This window comes from Streptopelia decaocto, assembly GCF_964273445.1.
Source record: "Streptopelia decaocto genome assembly, chromosome: 10".
In the NCBI taxonomy this organism is placed as follows: Eukaryota; Metazoa; Chordata; class Aves; order Columbiformes; family Columbidae; genus Streptopelia; species Streptopelia decaocto.
Window position 1 is genome coordinate 16,176,428 of NC_138665.1, and position 18,019 is coordinate 16,194,446.

Here is an 18,019-nt window from a genome sequence, read left to right on the forward strand (position 1 = left end):
ATTCTTTTGGGAACAAGGGAAAAAAAATAATGTCATTTTTTTATGGCAAATTGACTGCTCGAACTCCTGAGAGGCCAAGAGACCTGTCCTTCGCTGGGACTGAGGGCAGGGTCTGGGGTTTGCATCCGCCCTGTTTGCTGTCACGGGGCATTTCTGAACTCACAATCCACACGCCAGCGTACCAGAGCTTGGGCTCTGCAACAGTCGGTCCAGCTGTGGGCAAAGGGATGAGTCCTGTCCCAGGCAGCAAGATATAGGTATTTTGAATTACTGGAGAGGTGCATATGAGATCTACTGAAATAATTACAGCGGGGTTTCATGAAACACTGTAACATTTCTCATGTCAAAGTGTCTTAAACATATCCCTCTGTAAATGGATTCCATCACGTGACATGACAAAGACCTTCAGAGTACCACAGCAGTTCTTATATACTTTTTTTGTTACATGATTAATTTTTAAAATTGCAGTTCAATGGTATTTAAGCATGCAACTTTAAATTGATTATTTAATTAGAAATGAGGTATCTTTCTAGACAAAATTCAAAGACAGATGCTATAGCATGTGTGAAACTGTGATCTCTCTCCAGTGGTTTAAAATACTTAAATGAAATTTGAAGTAACATGAACCTTCCATTCCCTGTAATGGCTGCAGTTTGTAAAACAAGGTGTGAAAGAACAGAGCACAACCCTAGATGTCTTGCTTATGTGAGAAACCCTTACTCATGCATCCAGTTCCGCCAAAGTCAAAGGGACTGCTCATCTGAATAAAGATTATTCCTACATGGCCTTGCAGAATTGGGTTTATTTGATCGTAAATCAAAACAAGAACAAAGAAGAGTGTAGGGGGGCAAAAATGCAGAAAGAGAGTCAGCAGGTTTCTTCTCATCTAGCTCAAGGACTGATAACGGCAGTGGCTGGGTACATTTTCTGTCTGCTGGCTGAATGCCTGAGCTATTTTGATTCAATACCAAGTAGAACATTTAACAACTCCACAACACACAGGGCTAATTACCAGATTATCGCCATCTCTTTCTCCTATCAGAGCATCCTTCTGCATCCCCACTGTAACATTCTGCTGTACATTTGACAGGGAATCACTTTCACATTTTGTGAAAATGGATGCAGCTATGGAAAAAATCCAAAATGACTGCACTGCTACTAAATTAACCAATGTGAACAAAGACAAGAAGCAGTGGGGAGGACTGGACAGAACTTCTATTATTGTTCCTCATCCAGGGATAGATCATTATGACCAACCATTCAGACATAAAACTCTATAAATCTCAAGCTTAGTTTCTCTAAATCACTGGAAATTTGCCACTGACATTAATGGGAGTAAGATCAAACTGCATACAGTGAGCACATTTGTCAGGAAAAGTCAGCCGTCTGAAATCTCAGTGTAATTTAGAGAATGAGCCAATTCATGACAAGAGTATTTCCCAGTTAGACTCTGCACCTCCAGTGTCAAAGAAAGCTTTGTCAATGATTTGTGTAAGCCCAAAGCGGGAATCTGAATAATTACATTATCATGTGGAAGTTCACAGCTGGCCAACAACAGGCCAAAATTGTCCTTTAGTTAGATCTCAGCCACTCCATTATATCCGATATCAGCCAGTCACAAACTGCTTGCCAAAACTCCTTTGAAATGACTGTGGTAAAGAGTTACATTTTGTTGTTAGGAATAAACAAGCAGATTTTCAATCCAGCCATAGGAGAATCAAGGTCATGGCTTTCAGTGGACATCTCCTAATTGGATTCTCTGCATAAACATAACATCTGATGTTTGCTTATTATCCTAGCTAGCATTTTAATAATCTTAAACCAGTTGACAGAGCCATCTGAAAATAACCTCAGTGCTCTACAAGAAGCTGAAACTGTGAAAGAATTTGCAGACTCAAAAGCTCTCATCACTTGGGGCCCATGTTTGCTAAATTTTTTGCCAGCTGCTCTGATAACCCCATGTTCAGCGTGTGTTACACATTCCCCCTCTGTGCTTGACAAGAGAAGATATGCATTGGCTACAGTGACCAGTGAGCAGATTTGGTCTGTGTGCTCAAGCTGTCACAGTTGTGTTCTTCGATGAAGTAGTTCTGGGTCCAATTCCCAACAACGTCTACAAGAATGGAAAGAAAGCTCAAGCTGCTGAGCCAAAGGGGACAGGGAAGAAGCTGAGTGAGGCACCTTTGTTCTCCTTAGTCAGCTTGTCAGCCATGTCCCAGTGCTCGTAGCTCCGCAGGACGTTGTTGGTGATGTTGACGTGGCTGGCAGCCATGTGGTGGATGCGCTGAGGGATGGTGATGGTCCCCGCCGAGGAGGAGCTGGCGGTGCCCGCGCTGCTTCCAGCAGAGTTGACGGGAGACGGGCTCAGGGACATGGGCGATGGTGTTTCTGTGCTCCTGTGAGAGGTAAAGGGAGAGTGAGTCCCCTTCACACACACCACTTCATGACTATCCTAAATACACTTGAAAAACTAGCTCCACACCCTAGTCAGGGGAGAACGTGCAGTAGTATCTCCTGGTTTTATGAGAAAGCAGAGCTTATAAACTGGGAATGATTGAAAATAAAAAGAGATTTAATTCTTCCTATAAATGAACCTGTTATTAAAGAAAAAAAAATCTATCATAAAAATAGAGCAATCTTTCAGAGAAAGAAGTATCTCATAGCTGTAATGATTTTTCTACCTGCTGCCAGAAGCTGCAATGGCAGTTAGAAAACACTCAGTGTGCAATATTGGCTTATTATCAAGGCATTTTGTGGAAAACACAATGACAGTTTGCTCCAAATACAGTCACCACAATAAGTAAAGTGCAAGTCTTAAAAGCACCCTGCAGAGCAGTATTAGGAGCTGAGGGTACTGTAGGATTATGAATACCTCTATAGGATTCTTTAAGACTGGCTATGGAGATTTGTTTCTAATTGCCTACAGTTCATCTGCACAGTTTTGTATAGAGCAGTGTTTTAAGTTACCTACTTAGTGCAGCACTAATGTTCTAATATGGATTTTCCTTTAATTCTAACACCAGCAATTTGGAATCACCTGCTGGCTGCAGGCAGCGTGGAGGTCAGCACATCAAGCTCATGTTTATTGCTATGCAGCGCTCAACGCTCACACAGAGCTACTCTCTTTGAAAATTTGTCTCAGTGAATAAGATTAAGAGTTCCAAAAATGTCTTCTCTTGCCCCCATTTGGAACCACTTACCTAAACAAATGCATTCGATTTGCTGTGGAATACGCTTGAAAGGCAAGACCAAGATGCTCCTGGCACTCTCTGTGTGAAGCAAAGACACCAAAACTCTCCGGACAGGGATGCTGCAGCCCCTCTCTACAGGCGGCTGCTGATGCCTCGTGCTGTGCAACAGCATTGAGCACTCAGCCTCATCACGTGCCTGATCCAAACCCAGGGCACAAAGGCTCCTCCTCTTGGCTTTACAAGCCACCATCAATGGTCCTTTTCACGCAGCGTGGGCACAGACCTGCTGTGCTGGTGGCCTGCAGGTGCTGCAGGACAGGCTGCTGCCACGGCACGGCCTTGGCCTAGAAGGCATTTGCAGCAACAGCTTTTGCTGCAGGTTTTCCAGCAGTGCCCTGCTATTGCCTGCACTCAACAACAGGCTCCTCAAGACGCGATAGATTATTTTTCCAGAGCTAGAGACGGCGTTAATTCAGCAGTGAGTACTTTTTAACACAACTTATGTGTTATAGTGTAAGCATGTCCTACGGCACAAATGTTTTATTTTTAAGTCTCAAAACATCCTGGTTATTTGACATGCCACAGTGTCTTTAATGCACAGAAGAGCTGAACTATACTAGATTAGGTCTGGGAGCAGTTAAAAACCATAAGCATCTGCGGGGACCAGGAGCATTTTGTTAGAGCCACTTACAACAAGCTGACGCACTTCTGCCAAATAAAGCACATTGTTCATTGGATTTACCCTGTTGTGCACAGCCATTATTACTGTGGTGAGTCTATTAAATCTCTCTATTTTGTGCTTTCTGTCGCTAAAGGTGGGAAACATTTCTGTAATGAAACCAGGGAAAATTTGTTTCATTGCCAGCCTGGAACTCAGGCCAACTTTGTAGAGGTTCACAACCCTTTCAAAATGAAGTGGTCAGAAATTCCAGTAAGCCAAGCCGAGATTTTTGATGATTTGAGATCTACTTCATGGCAATGGATAAGTTTTGCTTTGTTAAAAGAAAGGTCTAAGAATACCCTGCTGTGTCTCCATTCTGAACCAGGCTGCCGATCTGTCTCCAGTGGTACCACACCCTGATGGTGTTTGGTCTCCCCTCTGTGGTGTGCAACTTCTCTTCCCATCTGGTACAAATTGAGATGAGAATAAGAGGAAACTGTGGAGCCAGAAGCCCTGGGGAAAGGGGGAAGGCAGAGCACATGCTGCCAGTGGCAGCACCAGGCCCATGACAATCCTTGGGGCCAACAGGAGACATCTGAGATACATGGCAACTCTGAGCCAGCTGGAGAGCTTTTCTTCCTTCTGAGACAGAGGGGACCAAAGACCTGAGTGTGGACTGTGCTATTTGTGTGTCATAATAACACCATTATAACAAGGCCTTGTCATATTCAGTTATTCTTCCACATCAAGTACTTCCTTCTCCGAACAAAAGAGAGAGATGTGCACTTTCAGAGCTTTAGTTCCTTATTTCCAAAGTTAGTGGGAAGAGACCAATCAGCTGGGTGTTCTGTTAGAAGTGATGCTGACCTGAATGCTGGGTTGCTGCTGCCTATATTGTGGCTGGACAATAATTTTCTTCCCCTCAAGTCAAAACCCACTGATTCTAAATCCTGGACACCTAACCACGTCCTTGAAATATCAAGGGAGATGTCATCACCTGCAGCGCACACACTTCATAGGGGTCTATTATAGGACAGGAATAAAAGTGTCGCTTCTGTTCCATGACATTTTTAGGTATGAGTCACTTCCTTAGAGACCAAAAGAGTTGTAATACTCCAGTGGTCTATTTAGGCACTAAAGCTTCATGTAGACCTTACTGCATTTTTACAGCAATACAAGGTTTCACTGACATTTAAATGCCTTGAAAAACTGGCATATATTGAATAATTTAAATTAGTAGATGTTCTTCCATTGTTAAATTATCTTTTTGGGTTTTGTCTAAAGTGATTTTGTATTTCATCACTTTAGTTTGTGTTATAATCTATACTGAAATATCTTTATACACACACACATCCAAAATAACTTCATGGATTTAGTGTATGTGTGTATACACTCACCAAAATATTTCGAATTATCTAAGACAATACTTTCCTTTAAGCAAAATGTTGTCATTTTTGATTTTGCACAGTCTATTGGAAAACTGCAATTCTTTGTGTGCTAAACTTCAATCCATTTTATTACTTTGTTTCTTTATGTGGTTCCTCAGAAATGTCTAGCAGTCTCTTCTTCTTATGAACCACCAGAAAGAGACCATTAACAATAATGATTTTCACCTAGAATTCAGCCTCCTCAAACAAAGAAGGAAAGAAAGGTAAAGTCCTTCACCTTTGTTTTAGCTCTATCTCTATGTGTGGCCAGGAGCAGGAGGAATATGTCAGGTGGCAAAAGACATTGCAAGATAAAAGCAAGGCTGCAGAAGCAATGTACCTCCATTGAACAGCAGATCTTAATTGCATTATCCCGACTCCCTATCTGGGGTGAAGGTGTTTTAACGTTAGAATAAAGCCACTGATAATTGGTTGACTAAGTGCCTTCACATTTTCACCACTATTACACCTTCAGCACTTACCATATATCAATGAAATATTCATTGGTCTTTCATTACTGAACGAATCATTGAAAAATCATTGCAATGAAGGTTAACTTTACTTTGGCTTCCTGAAATGACATGGTACTTGCTAGCTAATTAACAGATATTTTTATGGCCTTCATTTGGCTCGAGAAGCAAACCGCCAAAGAATTCAGCACAGATTTTTGCACAAAGATGAAGGTGTTTCAGCCTTCCCACCCACACCAGATGGCTCACATGGGTACCTGATTCAGTCCAGTGGGAGCCCCTCACCCCCACAAGCCCAAGGCAGCTGTAAGATCAGTTCTGTAGCCCAGATGAACATTTTCTACCTTGCTATTTGAAACGTACCTGTAGCTCCAAAACCACTGAGTCATGTCCTGTCCTGTGCCTTTAGAGGCACCAAAACATTCCCCCCCGCCTCTTGGAACCACTTGTTCCCAGACAGAAGCACTCAGCAGAAAATACTCACTTTCCATTGCCGCCCCAAGGTGAGGGGGCCTGTGAGGCTTTTGAAGAGTTCTGTAAGTACAAAACCAAAATGTAAATAAAGGTGACACAAGTACATGAATACTGATGACACAAGGCTCCACACTCCCTGTTTTTGTTGCAAGAGCTATAGCGTACGTAGCGGAACAGCTCTGCACATCAGTCCCATAATTAAATGGCTGGTGGGTGATTGGTAGGTTCCAACCAGTAGCTTGAAACTCACTTGATGAAAGACAGAATACAGTAAATTTCCAGTAAAAGCAGAAGTAGTTCACAAAAAAGTGGTTTAATTACTACTGAAACATTTTCTACAAAGTAATTTCTTCAGAGTGCAAATGACTTATCTTTAGGGGGGCTTGCAATCGTTTAGTAAGAAACAAAAAGAATTTGGGTTGATGCCTTAACAAAATTAATCCCTCCCAAGTTGCCAGGGTAGGTGGCTTGGGATTCAGGTAGCAGTAGAAATAAAACTTCTAGTAAGGATCTGCTTAAATGCCCTTGTTTTTATGTATTTTATTTGCACAAATTGACTTTCCTTACCTGCTTACTCATTCTGCCTTTCACGTCTGTGTAGCACCTTGTACAACCCTGTACAAAAAGATTGTCCAGCAAGAATAAAGCCCAGATTTTTCCAGTTTTGCTCAGACTGGGTGGTACCTTACTTAGTTCCCATAAAAAGTGATAGGATCAGGGCTGCAGCTGTCTATGTTTGCTTTCTGAAAACAATCACTCTGAGCTCCCTTGCAGAGGAGTCAGCATGCACAGTGAAAATTCAATCCAATTTGACAAGTTCTCTGCAAAGTATGACCGTCGCTATTACAAGATTCATCTGGTTACCGTAATTGCTATTTTGCATCTGAGGCACAGAGGTTCAGTGGAGCACAGAGCAGTCCAGGGCACGGCCCAAGGTCACATAGATGCCTCTGGGACCAAAATCCTACACTTGGCTTCTAAAACACAGCTCAACTTGCCAAACAATATTGACCAAAGCTGAAAACACCGACCAAACCACGATACTGGCTTTACCTGTGTGTGCTTATACAGCACAACACCGTGTTTCATTAAAGACGTGAGCATGAAATGGAGTGTTTTGCAGTGCAGAGCATATGTAGTACATATTATATTTATGCCACCCACGCATACGTAAAAAGGAGGGAAATCCTAAACTCCCCTGAAAAGTCTTCGGGGATGAAGCAGAAGCTTCAATGTTAGTTTCTACTGCCTAGGGATTGTTTCCGACAGTATCTGGAGACAAACACTAGATCTCTCAAGATTAAGAAGGCATCTTGATTGAGGATACTTACTTGATAGTGAAAACACTTGAAATACTTTTTTTGCCAATGACTAGCGACAACGCATTTTCAAAACCATAAAAATCTTCCTCAAACTTTTAGGTGAATTACATCAAAGGATGCCACTTTTGCTCATCTAAAAAGTTTTATTTAAATTTTAAAATATTATCATTTTAGTTCTATTTTACTCCACATTGTCTCTAAATTTCAAAACTGCTTTTATGGTTAAATGGTTATTTTTTGTTTTGAATTGTCAAAAGTATAAATTTGAAACTTTAAATTGGAAATTAATCAGAACCAGTTCTGTCCGCAAACGGTTTCAATTTGGACAAAGCAGCATTTCTGAGGAAAAGTATGAAAAACAATTCTGCCAAAAAATTCCTCTCCAGCTCTGCTGCAAGCAGTGGGCTGCTTGTCACACTTAAAACTGTGCAAAATTTTGAATAACAACCCTATTCTAATAGTTAATCTGTTTCACTTGTATTACAGATTCTTGCTAGTGAACACAGAAAACATTGTGCAATAACGCAAAACTAATGTGCAGTTAATAGCTCCCCTTCTTTTCTTTTCCCAATCTATGCCTTTACTATGACAAGATCCTGAATGTAGAATCTGCACACACTCAAACACTACTTCTAGTTACAGTGCCCATAGCACACAGACAGTACCATTAGCTGAAATACTCAGCTCCAACTGGATGCCTAAAACCAGCATTCCTGATTTGTCTATTTTATTACATTTTAAATTCATTTCTCTTATTTTTATTTAGGATAAAAGACATTTTCTCTGTGCAGGTGCAGTAAAATGGTCTTATGCTAGGAGTAATAATATGTTCTTCATTGGACCTATTTGCAAAGTTAGAGAAAGTGACTTTAAGGGGTGAAAGAATCCCCCCGCCTCCTTTTTTATTATTATTTTTAAAAAAGAATTCATTACTTTCTACAGAAAAAGTTTATAAAATGATTTGTCTAATAACCTTATTTTAAGAGACAATCTACATCCATCCTGGAAAAAACTGAAGTGGATGAAGTATATTTCATGAAAATGCTGAGGCTATGAATGTGTCTAGTTCAAATGTAATTTGTTGTGCAAATCCCTGACTGAAAACGCTGTTGAGTCCAACAAAGGCACTCCTAAGGGCTCCAGAAGAGCCTCAATTTAAGCAGAAGATCAGGAGTAACATTACTGAAGTTAACAGAGGGACACACAGACACGGAGGACACTGGGATGTCAGGACTAAGTGGTGGTTGTCAACGTGATAGTTGTGGGGGTTTACAGCAGAAGGATCATTTTGGCACCATTTACACGAAAATATTAAAACTGCAGCGTTAAACATTTTACCGGTTTGCAGTACTAATATGTCAAAGCCTGGAACAAATTCACAGAGGCTGAAAAAAACCCAACAAAAAAAGACTGATGGGCTGACAAACCAGTATAATTACATAATTACAGAATAATATGTAGTAATAAAGCGCAAGAATTAATGTGTGCTTCAAACAGCATTAACCAGTAAAATATAAACATCAAAACCTTCGCAGAGCTGAAGAAACATTCTGTTTTGCTATTAATTTAGGAATGGTGAGGACTTGTCATTGTTACACTGGGTAAACAGCACTTGACAAGGTAAAGGAAAACATCATTGAGTCATGACAATCAGCTGATTCCACTCCATTCAAGGTAACGGCAATCTTTCAACAAGTGGATAAGGCAATTTGAAGTTCCACAGAAATAAAAGGAGAAATCTCTGAATGTGCAATAAGCTTGAGCAAATATCATCGAATTTAAAATCTAAATTTAACGAACTAAAGCCTAAATAATTGCTTTATTATGTTTCATTGGAGGTCAGTTCATAACCACCTGCATATTGAAATCTTGAAAGAATCAGTTTCCTTTACAGAAACTTGTATAAACACTACATGGTGCTGAGAATAATGTTATTTTAGTAGAATTACTGAGTATGGTCCTTTGAATCGAGTGACTAATCCAAAAATCCCCCAAATCACTTCTGTCCCCACCGCCTGACAGTCATCCTGCCTGCATTTCCCAGGGGAGAGGTTAAACGTGGGACTTTTAAGTACTGCAGTTATACTTGTGAGAGCTCTCAGTGCTGGTATGAATTTCATTTCATATCAATAAATTAAATGGAATAAAGATTACCTTAAAATATTCCATCAGAGATCTGGAGTACTTCATAGCATGGTCCTTCTTTAGTTTAAACATTCTCAAGTAGAGAAGTGATAAGCATCGGTAGCTGTGGTAATTAGGAAAGGATTATGTTAATTCCATTGCTTAATGAAACCTATAGACTGTGAAAAAAAATATGCTGTCCTATATTTTGCAGTTTCTGTTCTAAGGTTAGATTTTGAAATGTAAGCAAATGGAGAAAGGAAAAAAACGTGGTCAAAAGCATTAAAATCCCATCTTGATAAGAGTATAAATTAGAAGAATAAATGTTTAGTCAGCTGCTGAAGAAATCCATTAGTTATCCTTTAATAGTTTAATGGAAAACAAGAATAATGATCTTCTGTAAGCTGCTTAAGTAATTCAGTACTTTTAAAGTCCTCCTTAAGATTTTAGCTGCTTGTCTCATTGTCGCAATGGGACTTACCATAAAACTGCTAATTTCTTGTCCCCTTCTGTGGCAGAAGAGCCTGTGAAATTCTTGAGTCTCATTGCATACCTTGTCAGAAAGGTGGGAGAGAAGAAACTGAGAGTTAAGGTGTTTCCAGGAATACAAGTGACACTTTGAAAAATAACAGCCACACATAGGTATTCTTCTCCAACTGCAATAGTTAGTGACCACATCGTTCTATAACGATTAGATCAATGTAAAATTCAACAGAAAGAACCACTTAAAATCCGAAGGGCTAAAGTAAATCATCAACCCATTTTCTGGGCCAACAAGGAGAACTATTCTTGGGCATATTAATTTATCATAGCCAGCCATCATCCTGAGTCCTGCAAACATCGTGATGAGCGTTGGGCAGAAGCATAAAATCCTGGCCCTGGATGTACTGAAGAGCAGAGTAATATATAACCAGGTTTTACATATACTACTTCGGGCTTGAATAATACCTTCAACATCCTTCTCATAAATGCTTCCTCAGAGCATTTAATATATTTTATATAGAAAACAGTTTTAAATACAGGAAAGGTCTTGTTCACAGCTTTTCAAATTCTTGGGTCCATTAATTTATGAGTCTTGTGTACTTGGTCTTCCCTCTCTATTTAATTGCTCTGTCCAGCATTTGGGTGATCAAAGATTGAGTATTCCTACCTCCTCTCTCTTTTTTTTGTCTTTTAACTAAGCATACTCCATTCCATGCATTTAGCCTCTTGAAAATCAATTCATCGCATAAAATCATTGTTCTGAGCCCTAATGCAATTTCACAGGTACTTGTGTTAGAATAAGTAATAGGGTTCAGCGTTGCGTAAGAAAGTTTTAAGGTATCCAGGCAGTCTCGATGAGTTCTCATTTACACGGAGGTAATGGAGTGCAGGCAGTGCTGCTCTTGCTCTGCCTTCCTCCCACCACCCTCATCATCCTCCTGCAGCTGTAGCCCACCACCTGATGTGCTCCTTCCATGTCCTATCGCACCTGCTCTCTGATATCGGTTTTCCAGTCATACTGAATGAATCCGATCAAACACAAAGAGATATATCTCTTTGGGATTATCAGTATTACGTCAGAGATTTTAGCATTACCATCAACTTAAAACACCTTGCCCGGTCAGATCTGATATTCCCAATCTCTTCGATACTTCACTTGCTTTCACAAATTGGTGTCTGATGAAGATACTCAGGGAAAACAAATACAAAAAAGAAAAATGGTGGTGCCTCTGATGAAAGGAGGAGTAAAAATAAGAAATATCTCCTTCTATTTCTTATCTCACAGTAAAAATCTATGTTAACATTAGGCGCTACATTGAGAAAGTGTGTGTGCACGGCTGCATACTTGTTTTGTACATTCAGCACCCACAAAAATTGTGTATTTGTTCATGGAGTTTACCGAACTTGCACCAACCTGCTGCTCACCTGGGCAACCACCTTTCTCCATGTGTGACCACCAACAGCAACTAAACAGGCAAATCAGTCCTTCATTGGCTGCCTATAAGGTGCTGTACAAGAACCGGTAAATTAAGCTCTACCTTTGATGGCAGGTGGTGGAATTAATCTCACCCGACTTTAGCTATTTAGAAATTGGAGATCTACTGTAATAAAGCCCTCCAGATTCTTCTATAGCCAAAAGCAGTTCAAAAAGCAATCCAAAAGCAGTTCAGTTGCTGCTTCCATGCCAAGGTCTATCTATCATGTAGCCTGTGGCTCTTGAATGAGTGAACATTTTTGGTCCATCCACTTCTGAACAGACTGCTGGACTGAGGAACAACATTTCCAACTGTGACAGGTCGTTTTCTTAAAATGTAAAAATAAATGCAGGCTCCTGTGAAGAAGCAGTCACTTCTTTAAAGGTTTCTTTAAATACAATTTATCATCATTTTTTTGTTGACTAATCTCTTTAGATTTTCTTCTTCTCTTTATGAAGTGTAAAATGTAAAAACATGTATTTAATTATTTAACAGGCATATTATTTACCTGAGAGGAAAGCTTCTTAAGATTTGATATATTTTATTATGTAAATACCCACTTATTCAATGTGTAAAACATGCATTATTTTTGGCAGTCCCTAATAGTGAATCGGGCACGTTAAAATCTTTCAGGTTAAAAAGCCCAACATTTGTCATATTAAAACACAAACATTTAGGGCCTCATTTGCCTCCTTTCTTTCCCTTGTGTAAACTGCCAGTAATTACACTGACATTAATGGTGATATTCCCAGTATACACTGGGGAAAGCAAAGGTGCATCACAGTGAAGAGGAAAAATCCTGTTGTTCTACTTACAGGTAAATTTAATCCTGTTTGATTTCACTTTGGTAATTTGCACAAGCAAAGCAAACAAGCCTTTAGTTACTCAGGAGACTGTTATTTCTACAGAGCCAACACTATGAAACAGCTATAGGGAACAGCACCAGATTTAAAAATAATAAATCAGACATTTTATTAATAAGTAACGGCCCTTTCATTCATATTCTCATCTATGAGTCTACAAAACTGTATTAAAACCAATTCAGCTGGTTCACATTCCTTTAGCATTTAAAAATATACTTTTAAAATACAATACCCGCAGAATGCTTCCTCTCTGGCTATGATCTCATGTGTCAATTTCACCTTTTTTTTTTTAACAGCCAAGTTATAAACCTCTAAAACCAGGGTTTGTAATATAAATCCTGATAGACTCACTTTAATGTTTTGAATTATAAAAGTACACCTTTTAAAAGACAAGTGTCATTGCCAAACAGTGAAATTACTATACTTTACTTCCACCCACTACATTTCAATTTTAATTTTATGAATATTGCAAATTATAACACTCACATTATAACCTCTAAAGGGGATAATTTATAAAAGCAGTGTCCATCAATTATAAATTTTCCATGACATTAATAAAATGGCAAGAACTAATTATGATGACTTCTGAGATGAAGATGCCTTGGACAAATCATTAATACGTCGAAATGGTATTTTTTAAAACATAGCAGGTTCTAATTATGACTGAAATGAGATTATGAAAATGATCACAGAAAGGACATTAACCTGATGAGTTCCACAGTCTCTGAGTACATGGTGTATGGAGATTTAGCTTCTAATGGATCTCGCTCCATAGCATTCCCGCACTCAATGAAGGAGAGGGCAGCATCAGCATAATTCACTGCTTTGCCGAACTTCTCCAGCTGAAATGAGAATGAAAATCCTTCAGCTTTAAATTCTAGGTAAATAAATCATAATACAAAGCAACACTAGCATTAGGATGAGAGCAAAGTGATGTTGGTAGTTAAGAATGAATTTATACAGTAATAAAGGCAGGGTTTACATTTTTACCAAATCTTTTCAGGTCGTACCTAGCCGGACAGGCCACAGAGGAAAGTCAATGTATGTCTTTTGGCATGCATAGATTTACACAGGCAACGAGGGACACTAAGCATGTTTGAACAAATCCACATTGCTCCTCAATATATGAACTAGGCTTGAATGTCACTATGCAAGGGCTAAGTAACAACTCCATGGCAGTTGTCAGATGTCACATTCTGTGTTAACTATTGACCAAATAGAAAAATAATCTCATCACTTATGTGGTGACTGAAAGAATAGAAAGAAAAAAAAAAAGAGAAAATATAGCACTGCTAAATATTTTATTTTACTAGGATTTTATTGCAAAAGGTTTTAGCCCTCATAATGGTTGTGATTAAACTGACTTAGACATACTGATTTCTTTTTTTATGTGTAATGAATATTATATATGACATTTTTATAGTAAGTATTTTATAACAGTATTTAACATTTTCAATTTCTGATAGCTAGATATGAGAATTCTACTAATGTGGCATTTGATATAAGAGATCCTATGTACTTTAAATAATTTTAAAATTTCTTTCTATGTCTCTATCAAAATATTTTTGATGCATCTGCATATGTTTTCCACTCACAAAATGGAAGCCTATCCTAGCAACATGGTAAGCAGAATGTTTAGTATTCATCTAAGGTAACAGTATATTTGCTCTTGAGGCTTCTTCTAAGCAATCCTCACACCAAGTTCCCTCTGTATACCTTTAATTTCAAGTTCTGATCTTGCGCACTAATGATGTACAAAGCCTTTGTATAACGGACAGGTATTACTTGAATGATCACAAAAGGGGAAATATTTCTAAATGTTTTCTCTCTATTCCAATGGCCACTTCTCAGCATATTCTTAAAATTCCTTGCCTTGAGTCTTCTGAAACAACTTTTGTGGTATAAAAAAGGAATCTGGCTGCAATCAGGTTTAGTACAGACACACAGGTTTGAACCAGAAATGGGATCCGATCCTGCCCTTTGCTTGATACTGAGTCTAGTGGAGTGGGTGGAATTACTTCAGCTCATCACAGCTCGGCAGAAACCAGAGTAAGGTCTCCAAGATCTCTTCCATATGCTGCAGTTGGTTGCCAGTGCAGCAACCCATCCAAATTAGTTGATTCTTTACTGCTGTCCCAGACAAGGACAGGTTTTCATGGGGTCACTCCCACAGAACACAAAATGCCCTGTCCTTCACTAGAAATCTGTTTTCTGTACAAGCTCAGGAACAGCATTGCCACAAATCTCATTAACATTTGCTGACACATTTTGAGGTCACATGCCATTATCTTTCCAGCCACTGCAACACATCTTTCTGTGCCGTGTGTGCTTTGTCATGTCAGCACCAAGTAACCAGAAGCAATTGTTTCCATAGGACAACTAACACTACGGGATTGCACAGCAAATGTGTTACACGGAGATAATTTGCGTGCAGCTGTATTGGGTGGAAAAAAAAGTTGACACCCAAATACCAGAAAGAAAAAGCAGATACTTTGTTTGTGGGTATTTATGTCTGCCAACAAGTTGTACCGTGGCAGATGGCCTCACATTCCCATAGGAGCACTTGGGGTGTCAAACTGTGGGTGACAGGCAGGGTCTGCCTGCAGGCAGCAGCATGATGTGCTGTGCCTGCTCCTCTTAGTTCCGCTTGAGAAACAGCCCGGACTCCGCAAGGCATCATCAAAGGTAAGAGGATGGGAGACAGGTCAACACTTTCTGAGTGAATCAGGCCGTGGAGGGCAGAGGATTGACATGGCACGTTGAGATCATCAGGAGCCTGACCCTGTAAATATTTGCTAGCGTGGAGCAGGCATCTCTGTGCCAGAACCATGTGTATTTTCTTTAAAGGTCAATCAGCGGTGGGAGATGTTGTCAGTCTGCTCCTGCCTGCAGATGTCAAGCTTCTGGCTGAACATGCTCTGCTGAGCTGGGCTGCAGGAATCGGCACAGGCCACCTCCTGTAAACGGGCAGGTCGAGAGGGACGGCTGCTAACTCAGCGACAGCCATGCAGCTGCCAAAAACCTCAACCCACCCCCCACAGAAAACACACTTGGCAACACATTGCCCCAAGTCATAAGGGAGGTTGGAGAGCTGAAGCAGGCAGCTTGACCTGTCGACCTTCCTTCAGCTCCCCAACAGCAGAGGGAATGGCATTCTGGTTGTTGTTGTTGTTTTTAAACATAGCATGTGATTGTCTTGGGGTTTTTTTCTTTTGGCCAAACACTTATTTCCAAGGACAAAATCCCTGCTGTGAAATGATATAATATGCATGCAAAAACCCCACAAACAATAAAGTGAGAGGTGAATAATCACCAGTTTTTTTTCAGTTGTGATTTTGAGGGGTGAAGCAAATGGCCACACTCCACCTCAGACATCTCAGTTTAAATAAATAGAGAAGTCAAGTTCCACTAGGCCTGCCTAAATGAGCTGCTCTTTTGTACTCCAGGTAGCAAAGCCCCCCCCTGCAAAGCAAATGGCTATTAAAGGCACTTCAGGCCTAGCAAGAGCTTCGATTAAACAAACAATGATAATCTGTCAGATTGAGTAGTTTTATCCAAATCAAAACACTTTGTAAAATTACATCAATCGTACTGGAGCTCCACTTGGGGTAAAGTGAGAGAAAAAAGCTTTCCCAAAACTGAAGTACCTTATTGCAAGATTTTTTTTTGGGAAAAAGTGTGTTGAGTCTTTATTTATCAGCCTAAAAGCATGCAATAAAAATGAGCGTACTATTTAAAAATCAATTGTTGCTAATTTTAAACACTTGGATTGTAAATACCAAACAGTTCTACCACAAGGTAATGGAGTGGAGGGTGATTTGCCTTTCTTAACTTTCTGTTACAGAATATTTCAACACTTTTGTTTTAAACTCAAAGTGAATAGGAAAACAAATTTCAAATACACATCATCTCTCATGAAATTATCTTATATCCTTCATAAACAGCATGACTGTTGATCCTCTTTGGAAAAGACACCAGCTATTGTAAGGAGCTTCTTTTTTCATGAACTAGTTTTTAAATGCTAGAAATGGTGCTAAGGGTTTGACTTGTTGTGGACAGTGTGTTTATGGAGTACAATCTAAAGCATGCTTTAGTCAATAGCAGGGTTCCTCTTTGCTTCTTAGGCTTTAGATGACATTTAGGATGTACATTTTTGTAACACCCAGCTCCACACTGGAAAGAGACAAAAAAAACCTGTGACAACCTACCAATGCATCTGCTTTATGCTTTAGCTTCTTAGCCTCTTGCATGTAATAATCTGCATTGTGAAGCCTAAAGAGACAAAATCAATTAGTCTTTGTGTTTATACAGTTGGAGAAACATTGTTTGAGAAAATTGCTGAATGCTTCCAAGAACAATTTCAACATACACGCACACTTATCTCTTTAAATTTTAACCTGGTATTAATCTGAAGCTGCTGTATGCATAGATATGATGGGTGACCAAAATGCAAAACAACCAGCTGTAGAAACTGGCCACCCAAATGACCCATTAATGTGTGCTGAACAGAGGAAAAGCAAAAATATTTTAAACTAATTAAGTATAAGAAGTTTCCATTAGAAGAGCTAAAATAAAAAAAAATGAAGAAGAATTACCGTGAACCAACTTTCATGATCTGAAAACATTTATCAACAGAGTCTTCATTAATCAATGACAACAGTTCATTTGTAAAGATTAAAACTGTGTGTGCCTTTGTGCAGCGCTACGCACACAGGTGCCCGATGTTGGCATCGTAATCAGAGATACTCTCACTGCAAGCTCTGCTTGCATAAAAATCCCCACTACATAACATGCAGCTAGCACAGAGATCCAATAATACTTACACATCATCAAATGTTATTTTGGGTCTTCTGGGCTCAGAATTCCCATTGGAAAGCGTTGGCATTGCAGACCAGATGTCTGTTTCTAGATGGCTGGTGTCAAGAAGAGTGTTGGCTGTTGGTGTATTGTGAGATTCTTCCTCCTAGAAAAAGAGGACTATTATTAACTCTTTGTAGTTCAAAGAAAGACCTTACAACAATATAAGTGCTCACATTCACCATCCCCCCTAAAAAAACCCATAAAACCCAGACAAACTAAAGGCTAAGGCCCAAAGTAGCACTCAGATACACCCAGCGACATCCACGTTACCTCACAAAACCACCCTTCCATCCTTTAGAACATAAACCTATTATAATAGATTAACCTGCACTCATTAACTTACACTCTGAGGTGAAGTCAGACAGGATACCACAGTGTTATGGACTAGAGATGCGGGTTAAAGCAAGGCTGAGGAAATCTAATGCAGAAGGGGTGGATGTAAACTCAACTCCATTCAAGGTGTATGACACTAATGTAACCTTTTTTTTTTCTGTATTATTATTAGCTAACCCTAAGGTGTCTGCTTGGATTTCAGCAAGGAAAGGTTTCCTCAGCCTTGCTGCACAGAACAGGGAGCAGAATGGAAAGGAGAAGGCAGGAGCTGTGACTTTGCATTGAATAAATCCAGAAGCATAACAGAAGCATTTAAATCAGGCAATTGCAACTTGT

The 18,019-nt window shown here is 39.6% G+C and overlaps 1 protein-coding gene across 4 annotated transcripts in view; it reads right to left on the reverse strand.

Moving 5' to 3' along the window:
- Positions 1-18,019, reverse strand: part of AFF2 (ALF transcription elongation factor 2) — a 333,326-nt gene that overhangs the window by 11,649 nt on the left and 303,658 nt on the right. For all 4 annotated transcript variants that reach the window (XM_082062239.1, XM_082062240.1, XM_082062238.1 and 1 more), the window contains exons 14-20: positions 17,314-17,453; positions 16,699-16,762; positions 13,196-13,332; positions 10,151-10,222; positions 9,700-9,793; positions 6,234-6,283; positions 2,182-2,396 (exon numbers count right to left, since the gene is read on the reverse strand). In XM_082062239.1, coding sequence (XP_081918365.1) covers positions 2,182-2,396; positions 6,234-6,283; positions 9,700-9,793; positions 10,151-10,222; positions 13,196-13,332; positions 16,699-16,762; positions 17,314-17,453 — 772 coding nt within the window. The remainder of the gene's footprint in view (positions 1-2,181; positions 2,397-6,233; positions 6,284-9,699; positions 9,794-10,150; positions 10,223-13,195; positions 13,333-16,698; positions 16,763-17,313; positions 17,454-18,019) is intronic.